Source organism: Melozone crissalis, unplaced genomic scaffold (assembly GCF_028551555.1).
Source record: "Melozone crissalis strain CALT ecotype California unplaced genomic scaffold, PUWL_Pcris_2 ptg000029l_1, whole genome shotgun sequence".
Classification (NCBI taxonomy): Eukaryota; Metazoa; Chordata; class Aves; order Passeriformes; family Passerellidae; genus Melozone; species Melozone crissalis.
Window position 1 is genome coordinate 7280917 of NW_026535807.1, and position 19718 is coordinate 7300634.

General features: G+C 48.1%; 1 protein-coding gene across 12 annotated transcripts in view; it reads left to right on the forward strand.

The window, feature by feature from the left end:
- CADPS (calcium dependent secretion activator) overlaps window positions 1–19718 on the forward strand; it is a 203760-nt gene extending 184042 nt beyond the window's left edge. For all 12 annotated transcript variants that reach the window (XM_054281013.1, XM_054281015.1, XM_054281020.1 and 9 more), the window contains 2 exons: window positions 16592–16696; window positions 18394–19718. In XM_054281013.1, the coding sequence (XP_054136988.1) occupies window positions 16592–16696; window positions 18394–18573 (285 nt within the window). In that variant the 3' untranslated portion in view covers window positions 18574–19718. The remainder of the gene's footprint in view (window positions 1–16591; window positions 16697–18393) is intronic.

Here is a 19718-nt window from a genome sequence, read left to right on the forward strand (position 1 = left end):
CCTTTTGCCCCTCTCACCTAACCCAGCAAAGCAGCATGGTCACGGGATCTTTAAGCTCCTTTGGTCTTATTTTCCAAGGACATTTTAGGTACTAACTACCTCTTTAATAAGAAAGAGAAGAGGAATAATCAAAAATGGTATTTATGATGCTAAGTTAGAATTGGACCTCATTTTGTTCCTTCTTCCCCCAGCATGACAGAGGAACAATCCTCTTATCTGCAGTTTGTCCAGGCAATGAGATTATTAACACTTTCACAGCCAGGTCCTCAGCTGGTTTAGTGCAGTGGTGCTGGCCTGCCCCAGCCAAATCTCAGTCCAGTTTAGGCTGTTGCATGACAATAGGGGCAGCAGTGGCAGCAAACAGCTTAAACCTGCCTGCAGTCAAGTCCTGTGCACCCAGTGGGGTCCCAGTAAAGACACTCACAGTGTGGGCTACATCCCCTTTCTGCCCAGCCCTGGGCAGGGCAGGAGCAGAGGTGCACAGTGCAAGGTTGTCTATTGCACGTTTGGTGGGGTTTGAACTCCTGGGATACCCCTAATCCCCACGCTTCTCTGCTGTCCTGCCCTGTGTTCCCATTTATTCCCCATTTGTTTCCTCCCCTGAACGGAGGCTGCAGAGTGTGTTAGGCCATGTCCCCAGAGATGCTGGGTTAATATGTCTTTCCTTGGTATTTGCCATGATTTCTTAGCTCAGAAACCATTTCTCTTCCCCTGCATCGCCTGACTTGCTCATGCCTGCAGAACAGGGCTCTGCTCTTTGGGAGATACTGGTGTTTGTGGCAGATTATTGTTATATTTCTGTGTGGTCTCTGAGTTAATCCTCTTAATTCTGAAAATTAGTCAGGATGGGTTTTCCCCCCTCCCTGAAATAGAGTCATCTTAATTTTAAAAATCTGTATTCTTGGGATCATTGAATGAACAGATTGATCGTGGAGTTCTGCTGGTAATCAAAACCTAACTAGCTTTTTGGCAGTGCTGTTTACTGCAGAGTAACATGACTTATTTACTTGGCCTGGTTCACTAATTTGATAACATTTAAAGCTAAAACACTGTAATAAGGCCCGTTGGTAGAGAGCAGTGGTAGCAGAGGAGTTTCAGAATAGCATCATAGCATTCTCTCCCTGCACTCCTATGCCTGGCTGGGTGCTTTGGGATTGAAACCCTATGGTACTTTGCACACAATGCAGAAGGATCACAAACTCTGTGTGGTGCCTGACAGGAATGAAATTTTATCACTTTTTGCCCAGAGAGGGGAGCAGAGTTGACATACAGAATGGAACTTTTTATAGGAACAATGAGGCAGAAGCAGGTGGGTGTATCTTAAACATGGGAAAATATCTTCAGAGTGATCATGAGTCTTCAGACCAATCCTGCAAAATTCAGGTCCTCTTTGTCTTAGGTCACTCAGAACTTCATGAGATCAGAGTTTATACATCTGTCATTTTGTCTGAAGGCAGTGGGAGTTTTACTTGTGAGGGTTGTGCCCTTTGACAGAAGTTATTTCTAGATCCATGCATGTGTGTATATCTTTACAAACACCCTTGGATACTCACAGTATAGGTTTCAACCCGTCGCAACATATGTGATCCAGAAAGTCTATGATTGACTAGTAGATAGTGTGAATGCCAACCTTCCTTCCACATAAATTGGTAAACACTAATGTAAAACATAGGGTGACTATTTCCTCCCCAGCCACAGTGAGTAGCACATACACAAAAGGCTACTGAGCTCTGGGTGAGCTCCCCGAGATCCTGCGAATTCCAGCATCCCGATGCAGTCCCTGAATAGCGCAGATGGCATTTTTCTCTCTGATGATTAATTCAATATCTTACCAAAAAAAACAAAAACATGCTTTTGATATGAGGGATCAAAACACCAAGAGAAGCTCCTAAGATTGAGAGGACCTAAAAAAAAAAATTAATTTATTTTTTTCCTCCTCGTACTTCTTGAAGACACCAGCCTGAGTAGAAGATAAGGATTAAAACAGATGTGCTTAGTGCTAGTTCATCTGCTTAAATCTAGCAGTCTCTGAGATCAGTGATTAAAAAGCCATCTCTAACTTTGATGAAATCCACTGCAATGGTAATTCTGTGTCTCTGATCGCTGTCTTATGGGCCTCATGTCTGCCTAAACCGGACATAAAAAACATTTCACTGGAGATGATACATGGATTATATGGGTCAATTATACACTTAATCTGCCTTCTGGAGATTAAGGGTGCATGGATTGACCCTGCGTATTTGGCTTGTCCTTGGCAGTTATCAGATCAGGAAGGTTGCCTTTACCAAAAAGTCTGGTAAGAACTTAATCACGCAGTGATACTGCCCGCCGAGGTGGCAGCAGCCGGGGTGCTGTGTGCAGGAGCAGTTTCACCACTTCCCTGGCACTGAGAGCCTTCAGCTCCTCACTCTGTGTCACAGCCGGGACAGCAGACGGAGAACGCGCTCCGGAAACGAGGGATGAGCCTGTTCTTCTCTGCAAGGCAGGAACAGCTCCTGGTCTTGATGGCAGGGTGGGATTAGCAGGGTCTGGCAGGTGTAGCAGGGAGGGCAGGGTTTGCTCTGCCCTCAGCTGTCCTCAGTGCAGGGGAACAGTCACTCCAGGTCCTCTCAACAGCTAGAGCAGCCAGCATCTCCTTCCCACCACCTTCAGGGAGGCAAAAGCCCCTGGCTGAGGCTCCAGCCTCCTGTCCTGTCCCTCAGGCTCAGCTGAGTTTGCCTTTTAGGAAGCCCCAGTGATATCCCAAGGCAGATGTTGCATCCAGTGGATTTTGATGGATTTGGGGTTTCTTCCCTCATGCCAGGAGCCCAGCAGGAGTCCTGGGGACATGGTGCAGGACAGTTCTCATGTTTCCAAAGCAGGCTGCCCTTGCTGGTATCTGACTTCTAAATATCAGAGATAATAAGGATGCAGGACACTGTGTGAGTCTCAAAACTTCTGCAGAATCCTTATACACACTTCCAGGAGCCTGAGTAAGCATTTGTCACTGGAGGATACACAGGCAGCTCAGCATATGTTTCAGTACCTACACATTAGAGCTGATAGCACACCTGAAAGATACTGAAAAAATTCAAAACACAGCTAGATCAGTTAATTCAGCAAGTCCTCTGCAGACACTGAGGAATTAGCTTATCCTTAAAATCAAAGCTTTTGCCCTTAGCAGGGTTACTCACTTGAATTTTGGCAGCTCCTTCAAGGCATGCTTGCAGGATCGTGGCATTTCTTGCTAGACCGTAAGCCTTGCATGGCAAACAATCAAATGCCAAAACAGAGCCCTTCCCATCCTCCCCTCTCCTTCCCCTCTCCAATCTCAAAAGCCTGGTTGTGAGTCAGTGGAGCCACTCACTGTGAGTTAGAATTACTCACAGGAGGCCGGGTTGCAGGATCAGGGGAAGAGCGGATATCAGGCTGCGCGCTGGGCTCCCATCTCGGAGCTGCTTGTAGCCACACTCACCACTTTCTCTTAGACAGACAACAACCTGTTTCCCTCCCACGCAGCTAGACTGCTCATTAGGGCACTAACTCTCTCCCACTCCCATCCTGATACGGCCTCCATGGAGCTATTTCTTCTGCCTTGTTTTTTGCTTTTTTTTTTCCCCTCTCTCCCCTTCCAGAGGGAGTTGTGAAACAAAGACAATTAGGCACACTGATCTCCAGGGAGCACAGCTTCCTCTTCCCTCTCTGTGCATCTTTGGAGGAGCCAAAGCCATGCAGCTTTTGCTGCCCTTTGCTGGCTTGGCAAAGCTCAGACCTGGACCTAGAGTTGATCTCACTGCAGGACTTCTGCTGGGAAAAAGCATAAAATTGTAGTGGTAGTTGTCAGTGTATCTTCTAGGGGGTAAATTCTCTTTGTCCAGAAGAGGCATAGAGTGCACTGTCCTTCTGCAGCCTCTTTTCCTCCCCATGTGCCCTCTTGTAGTCACAGGGGAGTGGGGAGAAGAGCTTAGCACTGACACCACTCCTGAGAGGCAGCCCTTGTCCTCTGATATTCCCCTCTGTTGGCTTCACACAGCCCAGGCATGCACTGGGCACATGGCCTCCGGGCTCCCCCTCAGCAAGGCTTCTTTCCTGAAGTGCTCATTTAAGTAGGCTCCATTTAATTTATTTTAGGGAGAGTCTTAATAAAATAAATCCTAGATCTGTCACTGGATTTTACATGCTTGAAAGGGGTTTTTTCCCCTCCTAAATGTCTTTATCAGAACAGCTTTTCGTGTTCCAGTAGACATTTGGTTGAAGACAGTTAATTTGATTTCTTTTCCAGAGGAGATTTTCCATTAATCATTCTAAGAAGGCAGACTGATTGCTCCGTTACGTTAAGGTCAGCATAGGCTTGCTAACATCATCTGCACCGTGCTTTTGAGCATCAGAGATTTGTGGTTTGGGGCTGGCACTGAGTGAAAGATCGTTTATAGATGCGAGTAGCCACGGTTTTGGGGATGCAGGAGCATGGAATTCTCCATCCAGAGAGAGCCTTTTCCTGAGCAGCCTCTGGCCAGGAGCTCTCTGTTTATAACTGCGGATGAGTTACACGGTGCTCTCTGCCTTATGGCTAAGTTTAAGAGGCTGTATTGGAGCTCCCATCCTGTGGGCAATCAGGGAGGAGAGCTGGAGGTGGCGGTGTCCCAGCCGTGTGCTGGAGGTATCTGTGTCCCAGCCGTGTCCTGCAGGTGGCTGTGTCCCAGCTGGGTGCTGGAGGTATCTGTGTCCCAGCCGTGTGCTGGAGGTGGCTGTGTCCCAGCCGGGTGCTGGAGGTGGCTGTGTCCCAGCCGTGTGCTGGAGGTATCTGTGTCCCAGCCGTGTGCTGGAGGTGGCTGTGTCCCAGCTGGGTGCTGGAGGTGGCGGTGTCCCAGCTGGGTGCTGGAGGTGGCTGTGTCCCAGCCGTGTCCTGCAGGTGGCTGTGTCCCAGCCGTGTGCTGGAGGTGGCGGTGTCCCAGCCGTGTGCTGGAGGTGTCTGTGTTCCAGCTGGGTGCTGGAGGTGGCTGTGTCCCAGCCGTGTGCTGGAGGTGTCTGTGTCCCAGCCGGGTGCTGGAGGTGGCTGTGTCCCAGCCGGGTGCTGGAGGTGGCTGTGTCCCAGCCGTGTGCGGGGGCGTGGGAAGGGCCGGGATGTGCCGGTGCCCGCAGGTGTGCGGGGCTGACCCCATCCCAGGGGCCGGGCTGTGCTCCCTCCCTGCGGGCTCCGCAAAGAGCCTTTGCCCGAAGCGGCTCTCGGCGCAGGGCAGAGCCCCTGCGCTCACAATGACGAATTGTCTGACTTCCAGCAGCGCCTTCAATCCGTCTTTTCCTTTTCTCCCCCTGCATCCCGGCCGCACACAATTGCTGCTCAGCCCGCGGCAGCCAGCGGTGCGTGCCAGATTAGCCGTCCCAGGTCATTTTGTTTCTCTTGATCTGCGGCTCTTTCCTTTCCCGGTGCTCCCTTAAGCCTGGCCCTGGATGTATGATATCAGCATTCAAAAATGCCTGCTGGGACTCGGGCAGGGAGCGCACTGCAGCCGGTGTTAACCCCAGGAAGGAGAGAGACCAGGGGAGCTGCTGCAATCAGGGCCCAGATGTACAGGCAGCCTCCAGCTACTTTTTTGGAATTTTCAGGCTATAAAAGAAGCAGATAAAGTTTATCAAGTCCCACTTCATGACAGCTTCCAATTTAAACTGATAACAAGTGTAATGAAAGTATTCTATAGCATGCATTGCTGTGCATCTTACTGAACAACTGTGCAGCCACTTTTATCATCACTGCCTCACACTAACAGGGCTCTGGAATCAGGACAGAAAAATAGCAGTTGTGTGGATATTGTGTTTTACTAGGCTGCTTTATATAGAAACTCAGATTTTAACATGTCAACTTCATTTCTTTTTTGAAAAATGGAAATAAGCAGAGAATATTTTATAAGTTAAAAATGTATTTGAGAACAAGCGTCCATACAGGAGTGGTTTTCTGTTTGTGCGCCTTTATAGGTTTTTATGCAGAAGCTCTTTCATTTAGGAGAAGAGAAGTCTGCAAATTCCTGCAAAGCAGCAGGTTTTTGGGGATTTAATTTGGCAGTTCCTAGTGAATGCTGTGCACTTTGCAGAGCTGTATCTGCAGTGAAACAGAGAGAGCTCAGCACCCAGAGCCCACCTGGTGGTGTGCCCAGGCTCTGTGTGCAGGGATATGGGATGTTCCATGCCAGCACAGTCTGGAAAGACAGGGCTTCCAGTTCAGGGCTTCATGTAGCCAGGACAGGCTTTATCTGTTGCCTAAAAGGGGCATTTTCTGGAGGTGTAATTCAGTGTATAAACAGGATTAGGACTGTCCGGTCTCAGAGAGGAAATGAGGCACTTGCTGAGGGACTCAGCCTGCAAACCCGACAGGTTTAAGCATGGGATGTCCCTGGTTTGAGGACATTGTGGATGGGAGAGAAGTTTGGGATTGCAGCCTGCTTCCTTCCCAGATCACCGTGGGCACCAACTCCTGCACCCCCTGCCATGGAGCAGGAGTTTTTTGCAGGGGGGTCTCCCCTGCGGCTTTCTCTGCCTGCTGCCCTTCATCCAGCCTTGACCAGCACACGGCCTGGCAGCTCTGCCCTCCTCAGAGCAGCAGCAGCACGTGGCTGGGGTGGGTTCAGAGATGATCTGTGCATGGGCTGGCATTGGTGTTTGCTCAGTAAACCCCAGCAGATTGGGACCAGGACATCCCTGGCTGTAGGAAGAGAGGTGCCAGCAGTGCAGTTGCTTTTTCTGTGAGATTCTCCCCAGGGCAGAAGGGGAGTCATTGACACATTCACTCCTGCCGGGGATGTGAGTGTATGGCTCTTTGCTAAGCAGAGACTTTGGTGTCTGGCTAGCAGAGCAGACCACCCTGACGTATGGCTTGGGGCCACCTGAATGAGTACAGGGCATCAGAGTTGTTCCTCCCCGCCGAAGGAGGAGCAGTGTTGCAGATCCCCTTCTGGCTGTGCCCCTGCTGTGGGAAGCCTTTACCTGTGTGCTGAGAGTGCACGGATTGCCTGCAGAGCCACTGAGGGTCAGCACAGACAAACCTGCACCCTCTGTGGCGTGTGGAGTCACAGCTGACAGGACAAGTGCAGGTGTCACTGGTTGGTGCAGCGCCGAGAGCAGGGGCTATTCGGGGTGAGCTTCTTGGGCACATGGGTTTATTGGGGACCTTGGCCCCACCAACACAAAAGATATTGACCCTCTCTGTCCCCTTTGAAAAGGGATAAAATGTTGGGCTAAGAGCAGGGAGGAATTTGCAGCAAGAGCCATGCAGATCGGGCTGTGCCCCTCTGGAGAGCAGGGAATTTGTGCGATCCCACCAGCACAGGCAGCACGCCGGGAGCCCCGGCCTCCCTGCCATCAACACCTGTGGCACCGACCCGGCGGGTCCAAGCCGCAGGCAGTGAAGGGTGAGGCGGCAGCCTGAGCCCGCCCCGAGCCGAGCTCCTGAGCAGTGGGTGCTCCCAGGTGCCATATGTACTGCAAAGAGCGTGCGGCACTTCCCCGCGCCCGGCTCCGCGCCGCGCTCGCTCCCAGCGCTCTTCCCTGCTGCAAGGCAGAGCTCTTGCGCGATTCAAAGTTGTTTTGTGGTTTATTTTTGGGGAAAGGGGGGGGGGGGAAGAAATAATGTAATTCGGTGGTGCCATTTGCATCCTAGACAGATGATGAGTTGCTCTGGCTAGCAGCTTAACCCTATTAGGCAACGTTAGGGACTGTGACTTTATTAAATAATAATACAAATTATTTTCATATCGAGACCCTTTGACTTTGTAACTTCCTCGTATTGGTACGTTGTCAACAAGAATGAGATTTCGTAGTTAAGGAATATAAAATAGAGTAAAAGGCATCCAGAATTCACAGCTCTGGGGTGGATGTTGAAGAACATGCTGTGTGTACTCGCAGTGATAGCATTATAGTGGTACATAAAATACCAGGGGAAAAAGGTACTTTTACTTCAGTAGTAGCTGTGAGTGTCACCTGGGAGACTCCAGACTTATTCTACGAGGCTTTGGTAGAACAAGGTCAAAATTTAATTTAAAAAAAACCAAAAAGACCCCAAGGTTTCAGGGGATTTTTATCGAATTGCTAGCACTTTGCCAGATCTCTAGAATTTAATGTGGAGTTTTACAGAGAGGCTTAGTTCTGAAGATGAGGGGCATGTTGCCTGCTGTGAGGAGCGCTCGCCCAGAGCCCTGCTGAGCACTGCTAACAGGGGCTTTGCTCACAGGGGTGAGGTGCAGACGTGGGGTGCCCAGTTTGGCCAAGGGGTCACGAATCCCAAACGCTGACAGTTCCTGAACACACCAAGGCAAAGACCCTGCAGAGAAGTTAAATTAGCACACTGCAAACTGTAACCAGAGCTTAGATTTATTTTCTGGAAGATACTTTCCAAAGGGTCTGAATTTGGGGTGAATCACCTTTCTACCAGCAACCTGAGGGCTGCCTGAAGCCCTCCCAGCGCTCTGCTCTGTGGAGCTACACCAACAGACCCACTTTTGATGTTGGCTTTTCATACCTAACTTAAAGAATTATGTGCCACAGAAAAGCTGCCTAATGACCGGATAGTATTATTATCTGGCATCAGCAGCGTAGCAGGACGATAACTATTTATTTACTTTTTGTGGATAATGTTCTGTTATTTTCTAGTCTTTGGCAATAGCAAGAGAGCATCTGATATATACAATATTGGTGTGTATCCAATTGTTTGTGAACATCCCAAGTTTTGAAACATGGTTGTGAGAGAGGAATATAAGCTTAAGCTTGAAAGGCTAAAAAGCAGAAAGCCCCACACGTAAATGCTATTATACACTTAATGAGGCAGGGTTTAAAAAAAAAAATCAGCCACACAAGTTGGTTTTATCAAAGAAAATGTATAAATAACAACCAGTGATTCAGAGTGCCTCACAAAGGGAAAAGCAGGGACGGGAAGCTAGCACTTCACTTGTGGCATTCAGATAATTCTATTTACTACACTAATCTTTTGGGCTTAGCAATTGACAATCAATATATTATTATCAACAAGCGTTAATGCAAACAAAAAGCTTCTATTTCTTTTTTTAACTGTGTTCCCCTAAGTCCCTTAAATTTAATTAAAACCAGACAGCTCTCCTTCTAGTACAAATTAGAGTTAAAATAATATTAAATATTTGTTCCACGAGAAAACAAAAGTGTCAGCTTGTGCTACCAGGTTACCAGGTTTGGCTGTTTCTTTTTTCCTCCTTTTTTTTTTTTTTTTTTTTTTTTTTTTTTTACACACAGAGGGGAAAAAAAAAAACTACCAGCTACTCAAAGTTAAAATAAAGTCTCTCTCCCTCCCTCCCCGTCTCCCAAGACTACTGTCTATAACATGTTGTTCCTTATAGAAAGTGGGATATGGTGGCATTTGCTTGATTAACTTGCTCGACAAAAGTGACAGCTGCTGTGGGTGCATGTAGCTAAGCTGCACAGCGCAGTTCCGCCTTTGTACATCTGTCAGCAAAAAAGGAGGAATAAAGAGTGAAAAGAGACAAATTGGTCCCAAAAGGCAATCCATTCAACTCAGGAGGTTTGCTCTATTCAAGCACTCGCTGGGAATCTCAAGTGCTAGGTAGCTTATTCAATTTCATTCATTCTTTAGAATGAGCCCTCAAGTGTTTAATTTCTTATTCTGTTGAATAAAAGGGGAGCTTTTTTTTTTTTATTGGAAGCATTAATCAGTAAGACTAGCTGATCAATGCCTGCAATATTAACTCATTGCTTATTTTATGGTTAGCTGTGTGCTCCAAGAGCCACAGCCGCTAAACTTATTTCTGTAACGTGGGCAGTGTCACACCAATTTCTGTGCTCTGGAAAACCTGGGCACTCACAGCAAGGTTGTTCTCAGTGCCCTGAGCCCTGTGCCCTGCCCAGCTTGGGGGAATGGCCCAAATCCTTGGCAGGTGTAAATCGAAAGAGCCTCTGGGTGATTATTGGTGCCACCCATGGCTGCGGCCAGGACGCGGCCGAGCCAGATGCTCTGTGCCTGGGGCTCAGCCCTGAGCCCCTGCAGCCTTGGCCCTCTGTGCTGCAGGACGTTTTACAGCTCCAAATGCTGAGCAGCCTTTGGGTGGTTCTCTGGTCCCCAGCGAAGGGCAGGGCAGGGGAGCCCTTCTGCAGGGCTCAGTGGAGTAACACCCAGAGCACAGGATGGGTTTTGTTGAGTAGAGCAAGGAAAGCTGATGAGAGGATGGGATGGGGTTTGCTGCATGGGCAGGTCTCTGTTTGCCCTCCAGAAAATGCATGCTTGAGGGGAGAGCTGTGCCTCTTCCTTCTTCATTGTGTGGCAGAAGGTCCATCTCAGTCTCCTCATTGACACTGGGGACCAGAATGGTGTTTGTGCTTGAGTGCCTGTGGCTTTTCATCCTCCTCCAGGGCCACTGCCACGTCTTAACTCAAGCTTTTCAGACACACTTGTGTCACCAAGGCCCTGTCCCTGCTCTATCCCCACTCTCCCAGCCTGGGGCACAGCACATCTGCTGCAGCAACACAAAACTCACATTTCCAGAACAGCCTGAAAAACAGCTGGGCTCAGCTCTGCCAGCCTGGCCAGGACCTTGCTAGCAGTGCTTGGGAGCAGGGCAAGAGTCACTGCCCTCATCCACACCCAGCATCCCAACAGAGCTGGCCACTGGAAAAGGGATTGCATAAGCTGCTGTGTGTGTTCATGCTGGGAACTTCTCTTTATTTCTGATAGACGGGAGTAGGAACTTCATTGGCTGTGAGGCCCTGTGCTTTGGGCTTGCCACCTTTACCAGGTTTTTGGAGCAGAAATGACTGCCTGGAACGAAGAGTGAAAGAAACATTGAGGGACGGTAGAGAGGAGCACTTTGATGGCCACAGAAGACTGACTGGACAAGAATGATCCTTCCATGACTGCCATAGGGAGATCTGGCTTTGGGTTGCAGGGCTGCAGGCAGTTCTGGTGAACACACCTGGCTGTGCTGCTGGGCACACCGAGAGTGCAGGAAGGGACACGGTGCCTGGGGCTGGCAGGCTGCTCCTGGAGAGCTCTGCTCCCACTCTCCACACCAGTCCCCTCCAGCACTGGCAGCTGTGTGCACAGGGCTGGTCCCCAGCACTGCTGTCCCTGCACTGCTGGGGCTGCATCCCTCCCTTCCCCGTGGAGATGGCACCTGCTCAGGGGAGGTGGCTGCCATGAATACTCGTGACAACACCAAGTACCCAGTTTGATCTCAGGGCCACCCAGGGCTGGATGGACACGGCTCTGTCAGCTGTCCCCTACTGTCAGCAGCTGTAAATCATCACAGCCCCACTCTGCCTTCCCCCAGCTGAGCTTTTGGCCCATTGGACAATGATGCAAATGCCAGAAACAAAGAGTTGGTAATTTTAACTTTTTTTTTTTTTTCCTGACTGATAAATCACTTTGAACTGTTGCTTGAGAGCAGGTCCAGTTTTCCTTTGGGAAGTAAAACTCACAGCCAGCCTTTTCCTGTTTCCCTTCCCACCTCTGTGGCCCCCTCACTTCGTGCTGGCCAGCTCGGGGATGCTGTGGTGGCGTCCGCCCAGCATCCAGTTCCTCATCTTTGAAACACCTTGAATTCAAGGGTTCATTTCAAAGCTGCCTTTCAGCATTTCAAAACAAGCCCATGTCCTGGACAAAGAGAGGGAGCCAGCCAGCATTGGGAGCCTCTTTGTGCAGTGTGTGTCACAGTTTTAAATAGATTTGCCCTGCTTGGATTGGTTCTGGTTGGAAAGCGAGTACTGAAATGAGAGGTCATAGGGGAGAGTTACTATGGTAATTGAGTAGTATCACCAGTAGTTTTGCTCTTATGAGCATTAAAGCACATAATAATAGACAAACAACAGTGGTTAAAGCAAGCAGGTAGGATTACTATGTTCTTTTGTCAGAAGTATATAATGTCTTGTAGTCAGTTTTAAAGACTTCTCAACCCCAAATCCACCCAGCAGTCACCTGCTGAGTAATTTTGTATGCCTAATCTCTAGCCCTTAACTACAAGCTTTCTGCTAATTTGAGGCAAATGGGTATTTTTGACACTAAATAGGGCAGTAAAGAATCCCTGACCTAGAAAAACTCTGTTCCAAGGCACTGAGAGCAGAAAAATATTCTTTCAGCATCCTTGTGAGACCTTTGGAATGACATAAAATAGCTTTGACTAAACTGTGCTGCAGCCTTCGATTAATGGTTTGCAGAAACTTGCTGAACATCCCTACTACAACTTCCCCCATAAAACTTGTCACTTCAGATTGCCATCAGCCACCACAACAATAATCATTTCATGCCTATTGCTAATTGCAAGCACAGCTGAGGCTCAGCAGGGTGCTCTTGCACAGTCCCAGGCCTTTATACCAGCCTCAATCTGTTGTATGGCACTTGTTCACACACAAAAAAACTACCAGTAAAGGCAGAAAGAGGCAGAGTCACAGGTTCCTTGTAATCCCTCTGCTACCCTGCTGACAACCCAGCCCTATAAGCATTCCTGGTTTTGTCCCACTCTTTACAAAAGCTGAAGTGACCTTAAGCTACTAGTATGTAAGCTTTTGAATGAAGAATACAGCTCCTTCAGGTGCCTTAAGAAGCAGTGTTGCATCTGGCTTACGAGATTCTGTTTGCAGCACTCCTGGGGAGAGCTGTGGCTTCCTGTAACATGTAAAATATGAGTGTGAACTCAAGGTTCATGGCAAGGAACAGGAGGTCATGCTTCCATTCAGCTCACACCAAAGAGAACGGGGCTTTGCAGATGTTCCTGGGTGTGTGTAATGACACCACCTCCCAGAAAGCACAGGAGCCCAGCACAGGGCTGGGTTTTGATAAAATGTGCCACATTCAGTGCGCTACTTGCAGATTTATTCATACCAATTTCTACAATTTATGTATTCAGAGACAAACTTGCTATTTCAGGAACTTATTGATCATGTTTTTGCATTCAAAAAAAAAAAAAAAAAAGAAGGCAGAGGGCTGGGGAACAAGTAAGCTTATTGCTCAGGCTGGTTGGGGTGTTGGATAGGCAGCCATGGAAGTGCAGCTTTTGTAATGCTCCAGCTCCTGTAATGCCCATCCTGGTGCATCCCAGCTGGCCCATGGCCCCCCTCATCCCCCCAGCAATGACAGTTGCTCTGAAAGATGGGAAAACAGGAAAACAAACCTGAAAGAGGGTTTGAATTCCTGTCTGTACAAATAGAGTGCATGCTTGCAGTGGCTGGGCTCTGACAGTGTCTGCATTTCCTCTGCTGGGGCTGGCTCATGGTGTGCAGCCATGGGGCTGTGGTTTGCCTCTGCCAGAGCCCTGTGGCCCTCCCTGCCGACACCCTGCTGGAGGAGCGGTACCCACCATGCATCCCTGGGGATGCAGGCTCCACAGCCTGTCCTCACCCTGTGCCCCCAGACTGAGTGTAAATTGTCCCCTGAGTGAGGGACAGGGATGCCAGCAGCACCAGTAATGTGCGTGTGTACTACGGTGAGTTACACGTGGGGTTTTGTCCACAGCCTGGACCATCGGGGGGTCTATACTCATCAGGCATGAGAAGTTTTTTGCAGAAAATATATTTATGGTATTTACTTTGGTGTGCCAATGAAATGTGCCTGAAATGTGTTGCAAGCCCCTTGTCAGAGCCCAAAGTTCAGTATTTGGGCTGTGGCCTGTGCACCTTGTCTTTGGGGACAAGCCACGAGGCTGGAGCTGGATCCCAGAGGGGACCCTGTGTCCCCAGCATGAAGCCCACTGGCCCTGAGGGCATGGCAGAGCCCCCTGGGGACAGCAAGGTGGCCAGTGTCCCCACAGGACCACTCTGTGCTCTTTTGTCTGAGGTGAATACGTTTCTGTTTGGGACCATTTGGCTTTTTTGTTGTTTTTTTAATAATATAGTCATATGCAAATGTTATCTTCTTTGGTAGGTTAGTCATGAATCAGAGGGCTTATGCGTCTTATAGCACATCAACACTAGCGAGAGCTAAAGGGAACATTTAATTTATGGGCTAACTTATTTTTATGAATATGCAGGGCTGAAATTCAGCAGTTGGTGTGTGCTCTATGAAGTGACGTGACGGTTTTGTGTATCAAGATCAATGAATTAGACTTTGTCTTTTCCTCATAAAGCAGAAAGTCTTGGGAGTGAGTTGGCTTTGAGAGAGAGAGCTCCTTTCATGCCGCCGAGCGCTGAGCCCTTGTCAGCCGCCGCTCAGGAGGAGAGGGCTGCAATTCACATTTGCTTCCAAGGAGTTTGCATCTCCCCAGAACCCAGAGTGTTTGAAGTGCCCTCCAGAAACGCAGAAAAGCATTTCATTTGGCTTGCTCAGAAGGTCTCACAGCAGCAAAGTCACCTTGCCAATACCATCCGGGCAGAGGTCAGAATTTCTGTTTGGGATCACATAGCCCTGTGGGCGTGTGTGGCGTGGGACAGACAGAAATGGCAGGACCTGCCCCTGCCAGGGACTTCTCATCTCGTGTGGAGTTGACACAAACAGCCAGCAGATCGCTCTGTGGAAGCTGGGAGGCGGCAGGGGAAGGGAGGGGGCGTGTGTGTAACACATGGTTGTGCCCTTTCCTCTGGGGGCTCCAATCTGAAGAGGTGGCAGAAGGGGAAGGAGGTGTTTGGCTGACCTGGGCATCCATGTGCCAGCACAGTCCTGGGTCACAGCTAGTGTCACCCAAGAGCATGACTCAGTTAAGCACTGATTGCAGAAAAGCAGCTTTATGAACATTAACCGTTTCTCTGTTTTGTCCGCGTGGGTCTGCAGCATTTCCTGGGAGCCCAGGCAGATCCCCCAGTGGCAGCATTGCTCTGTGCCACCCAACCGCCAGCTGGCTGTTGGCTGCCCTGGGTCCGTGTACCTGGGACCCTCAGGGGGTATCCAGGGACACTCTGACTTCTCAGACCAGTCTGAGGCATTGGGAGGTATGAAGCCCCACCAGACCTTCATGTCTCCTGTGCTCATCAGGTCCACACCAGCTGCCCAGCTCGCTTCACTCACTGTTCAGCCCCAGTCTGATGCCAGCACCTCAGGTGACAGCTGAGAGCTCCAGCTTGCCAGTCTCAATTAGTCTCAACCAAGCTCTTGCCAGCTTTCTGTCCTGGAGAGGAAGGGTCAGCAGAACCTCTGCCACAAGTTACACAAGGTGTAAGCATTGAGCATGAGGTCACCACATGCCATTTCTTCGGTGGCTCTTTCATCTCCTTATTTCCTCCATGTTTTAAAGAGGTGGTGTAGAAATTAAAGTAGAGGAGCATCATTGGAGCTGGGGGGAAAACTTCCCCATGCAGCTCCTGGGTGTGCTGCCACTCAGCTCAGAGATGTGTTTTGAGCACACATTTTTGTGGTGCAGGGCTGGTTTAGCTTAGACTCATTTGTTTGCTTTGGTGAGCCTCATGCCACCTTGTGGGTGCCAGTGTCAAAGGATGGAGGGAAGCAAATCACTGGCAAGTTTTGCAATTACAGAATGTTCAGTTGTCTCCATTCCCCTGCTGCACCAACAGCAGGACAGGGCATGTTCTGTGTCAGAGACCCCAGCCCAAGGGGGCACCGAGGGGGGCACCAAGACCTGACTTGGACTGGTGCAAAGTTTCAGCCTTGTTGGGAGGCAGCTGCATCCCAGACTATGGATGGTGCTCTGTCAGGATCTTCATAAACTGGTCTGGTGGAATTTCTTTAGTACTTTAACTAGTTCTAGATTAATTGCAGCTGGTCTGCAGTGTGGGCTTTGATCTCTGTGTGTCAGAGAGGTCATGAGAAGGGTGCAGCTGTGCATACAGAGGTGTGATGGGTTTCTGCCTGCTTTGTAACCACCCCTTGTGCTGAGCACCTTGGGGAGGTTTTGTGGCTCCCCACCCACCCCCCAGCCCCTGCTTTTCCTCCTCTCGAGGGCTCACTGCTCATCTGTGGGCATGAAACATGCCACAGCCCACCAGAGCTGTCCTGCACTGCAGGCTGCTGCCACACTGCTGCGAGCCCTTTGCACACACAGCAGCACAATTTCAGCCCCTGGAGGGGCCCTGTGAGTTCAGCAGCCTGAAACAAGCTGATTTCTTTGCTGCTTTTCCATCTCTCATAACTGTGAGGGTGAAACCAAAGCACTTCCCAGACAGCGTGGGCAGGCACCCACCCATAGGTGCTTACACCAGCATCCTTCCCCCCAGCCAAACCTTGCCCTGCATGAGCCTCCCCTCTGCTCACCCTCGGGGTCCCAGACCCATCCTGTGGCTGTTTATGATTGAATTTGAAGATGGTAAGTAACCTGACTGTGGGACTAACATCCTTAAAGGCAGGACTGTGTTCTCACTGTGGGGGAAACAGGTTAAAAAGATGGCTTGAGCCAAACACGCATCACTGCTGGCAAGTGCCATCAATGGCAAAATCAGATTACAAGGCACTACTGGTGGCCTTTACCCTCCTAATAAGTTTATTTTGTTGTTATTGTTGTTAAAATTTAAAAGCCCATGCATGGAAATTCTGTGTAAGAGCAGATGCCAGTCTCCCCTGTCCCTCTATGGACCCCATGAGCAGGCTGGCAGGAGGGGGTGAGCCTCAGAGGTGGCTGTCAGGGGGTGCTGGGGGCACAGGTGTCACTCAGGGCATCGCTCAGAGCCCCGTGTGGGTGCTGGAGAAGCCGTGTCTCTCTTGCAGCAATGGTACACCAGCTCCATGAGTGTTGTGTGCACTTGGCTGACAGACCGCATGGACCTGCAGCTCCACATCTACCAGCTGAAAACCCTCATCAGGATAGTCAAGGTAAGCACTCAGGCTGTTCCCAGTGCCCCTCGCTGTCTGGAGGAGCCTTTGTGTGCTCCTGCGTGTGTGTGGCACGTGCTCTGTCACTGCAGATAAATGAAGGATTCATTAATATTCTTTTAAAGAATTAAGATAGCTCTGTCTATGGCAGGTAGCGCTGGATAAACAAGAACTTTAAATGCAGAGAGATGTAAAATACAGGTGTGCAAATAAGAACAAATTTATTGCATTAAAAACAAAAACCAAACTGTCTTGTTATTTGACCTTACCTGTACAGTAAGTGCACCAAAATTAGCCTTTTTGTGGACAAATTCACTGACCACAAATTCACTGATCACACCTGTGAGCTCTGGTGTTAAAATGGGTTAAATCAACCCAAAAGTTTTCAACGCTGTTTTGCTAGAAACATTTAAACCCATTTAAACCCAGCTATGGCTCGTGATTATTGTCAGAATGCAAATGAGATTGTTCTCATAGTTAATTGAAGTTGTTTCTTTTACAATGGATGTATATAATCAACTCTAAGAGATCACAAAGGTGGGATAACATACCCTGAAAGTAGCATTTTTTTTTTCTTTAAGTGCACGTGTATGTGTATATCTGTGTGTGTGTGTGCCTTGGACTAATGATAATTATTTCAGTGTGAAATCACAGTGGTTTACATGAAATAATAAGATCACAGAAGGGGGTAAATATATTTTTGATCATTTTAGGTTCTATCTAATGCTTTTTGGTCTAGTATTTTATAATGTTTATGGTCTTGTGTGCAGTGAACACATTGAAGGCATGAATAAATTAAAACTGAAATGTATTAAATGTGCTTTTCATAACTGAAAACAACAGGCACAGACAGATTATTCCTACTTGTCAGCTAGCTGAGGAAAGCTTTTTTTCCTTGTGCTTTATTTATACCAATATTACATTCAGAAGCAGCTATAACAAACCCAAGGACTTTCTGAAATAGCAGAACAGTAAATAGTTTCTATGCAGAGCACAGAACAGAATTAAATGAACAACGAGACCAGAGTTTTATCTCACAAAGTTGAGAAGGTTTTAAGCATAAATTCAAATAAGATATATTAATTGTAATAACAAGGGAAGTATGGGAACCATGGAAATACAATTCCAGATTGAGGTGAAGAAAGGGAGATTTTAGAAACATGTACCCCATGCTTATATTTATGCCTCAATAATTTCGTCCAGTGTCCTGGACTTAGTTTATTTAATCCCTATACTGTAGGTAGGATTGTTTAATATGGAGCATTCCAGGAATGTGTAATCATGTCTGTGGGTACAGGGGATAAGCATCCTGCTGCCTGAAGAGAAACATTAGAGGCAGGATGAACACATGCAGGAGCCAGGGAGGTCAGGTGGAGCAGAGCCCTTACATTGCTTCAATGTCTTTTTAGACACCAACCCCCCCTGTGCAAAACAGTGCTGGTCTGAAGCTGCCCAGCCCACAAAGTCACAGAGCTGTAATTTGTTGCCCAAGGCACCCTAAGGGAGGGTGCAGTGGCCAGCAGAGATGCTCCTGTGGCCTCTGCGCTCCCCAGGCGATGCGGAATGTCCCCAGGGCTGGGGTTTCCCTGGTATCCCAGCCTCTCCCATTATTGGCCCCAAACCCCAGCATTGGGCACAGGCTGACTCCTGCAGGGGAGCTGGCGTGGCCCTGACCTCTCCCTGTGTCTGTGCTGTAGAAAACGTACCGAGATTTCCGATTGCAAGGCGTGCTGGACTCCACCCTGAACAGCAAAACCTACGAGACCATCCGGAACCGGCTGACCGTGGAGGAGGCCACGGCGTCCGTCAGCGAGGGCGGGGGGCTCCAGGGCATCACCATGAAGGACAGCGATGAGGAGGATGAGGAGGATGACTAGGGCAGCTGGGGGTCGCCTGGTATCCGTGCATGTACCTCGTCTGTAACTCAGTTAGCCACATTAGGAATTTTTATGTCAGCTCTAAATGCCCATGAGAAGTTTACCAATACAAATGCCATGTTAGCTGTGTGGTAATAAGATTAGCACCTCTCTTTGATTCATCAGTTTCCTAATTTCATATCTATATGTTCATAAGCAATATGGAGCACCATTGTTTAATACTGTTAATGGAAAAACTACATAGAAAACATCCTAGGTGTGTCCCTGTTATTAAAGTTTAAACAATGCTTCATTAATGTACTGTATATACATTGATGGTAAATTGTTGTGAAGATGAGTGACTCGAGTCCTTTCATTTCTTTCTCTTCTGTGGATGCCAACTGCTTAAAATTAATTAAAAAAAAAAAACAGCTTTGTTTTTAAAAGAAAAACCAGGCAATTACAAATGATTTTTTTGTTCTCTCTCTGTTCATTTAAAAACCAGAAAACAAACAAACCCAGACAGCCGTTTGAATCATTCTGCATCCTTGTTAAAGTACCAGGCTCTTCCCTTCAATATGCAGTTAACTCCATAGAGACTACATCCCAGAGGATTAGTCATTCTAATTGCCACACCAGATTAATCCTATCATTATGGATATATCATGCCACATTACAAGTCCAAAGCAGTTGTTTTATGTTGACGTTTGCTCCTCTAAATGTTACATTTTTGTTTAAATTTCAAATAACCGTGTATGTACAAAGACAACTTTAATTACAATCTTAGACTCTACAAATGTGTTTATAATAATATATTGAATATTTATTTCGGTAGATTGTAACCATAATTTACAATTCCTCTGTTTCACAATGGTTTTTATATATGTCATGTACATTGCATTTTGACCAGTAACTGCATGTCCATCGGTTCCTTCTCCAGAGCTTTTACTTTCTGTGTAAAATAGTGATCCATCTTGCTTTTTTTGCCTTATACAAGCCGACAGTTGTAAAAGTGTGAGAACTGTGGCTTCTCAATAAATAACTATTCAGATGTCCTAATAATAAATTATGGAGTCTTTTTATGTCTGCCTTAGGAAAAAAAAAACCAAACTAAGCTGAGATGTAAGAGCCCCAACCTCACAGAATAAAGGCATTTTCTTTTCTCA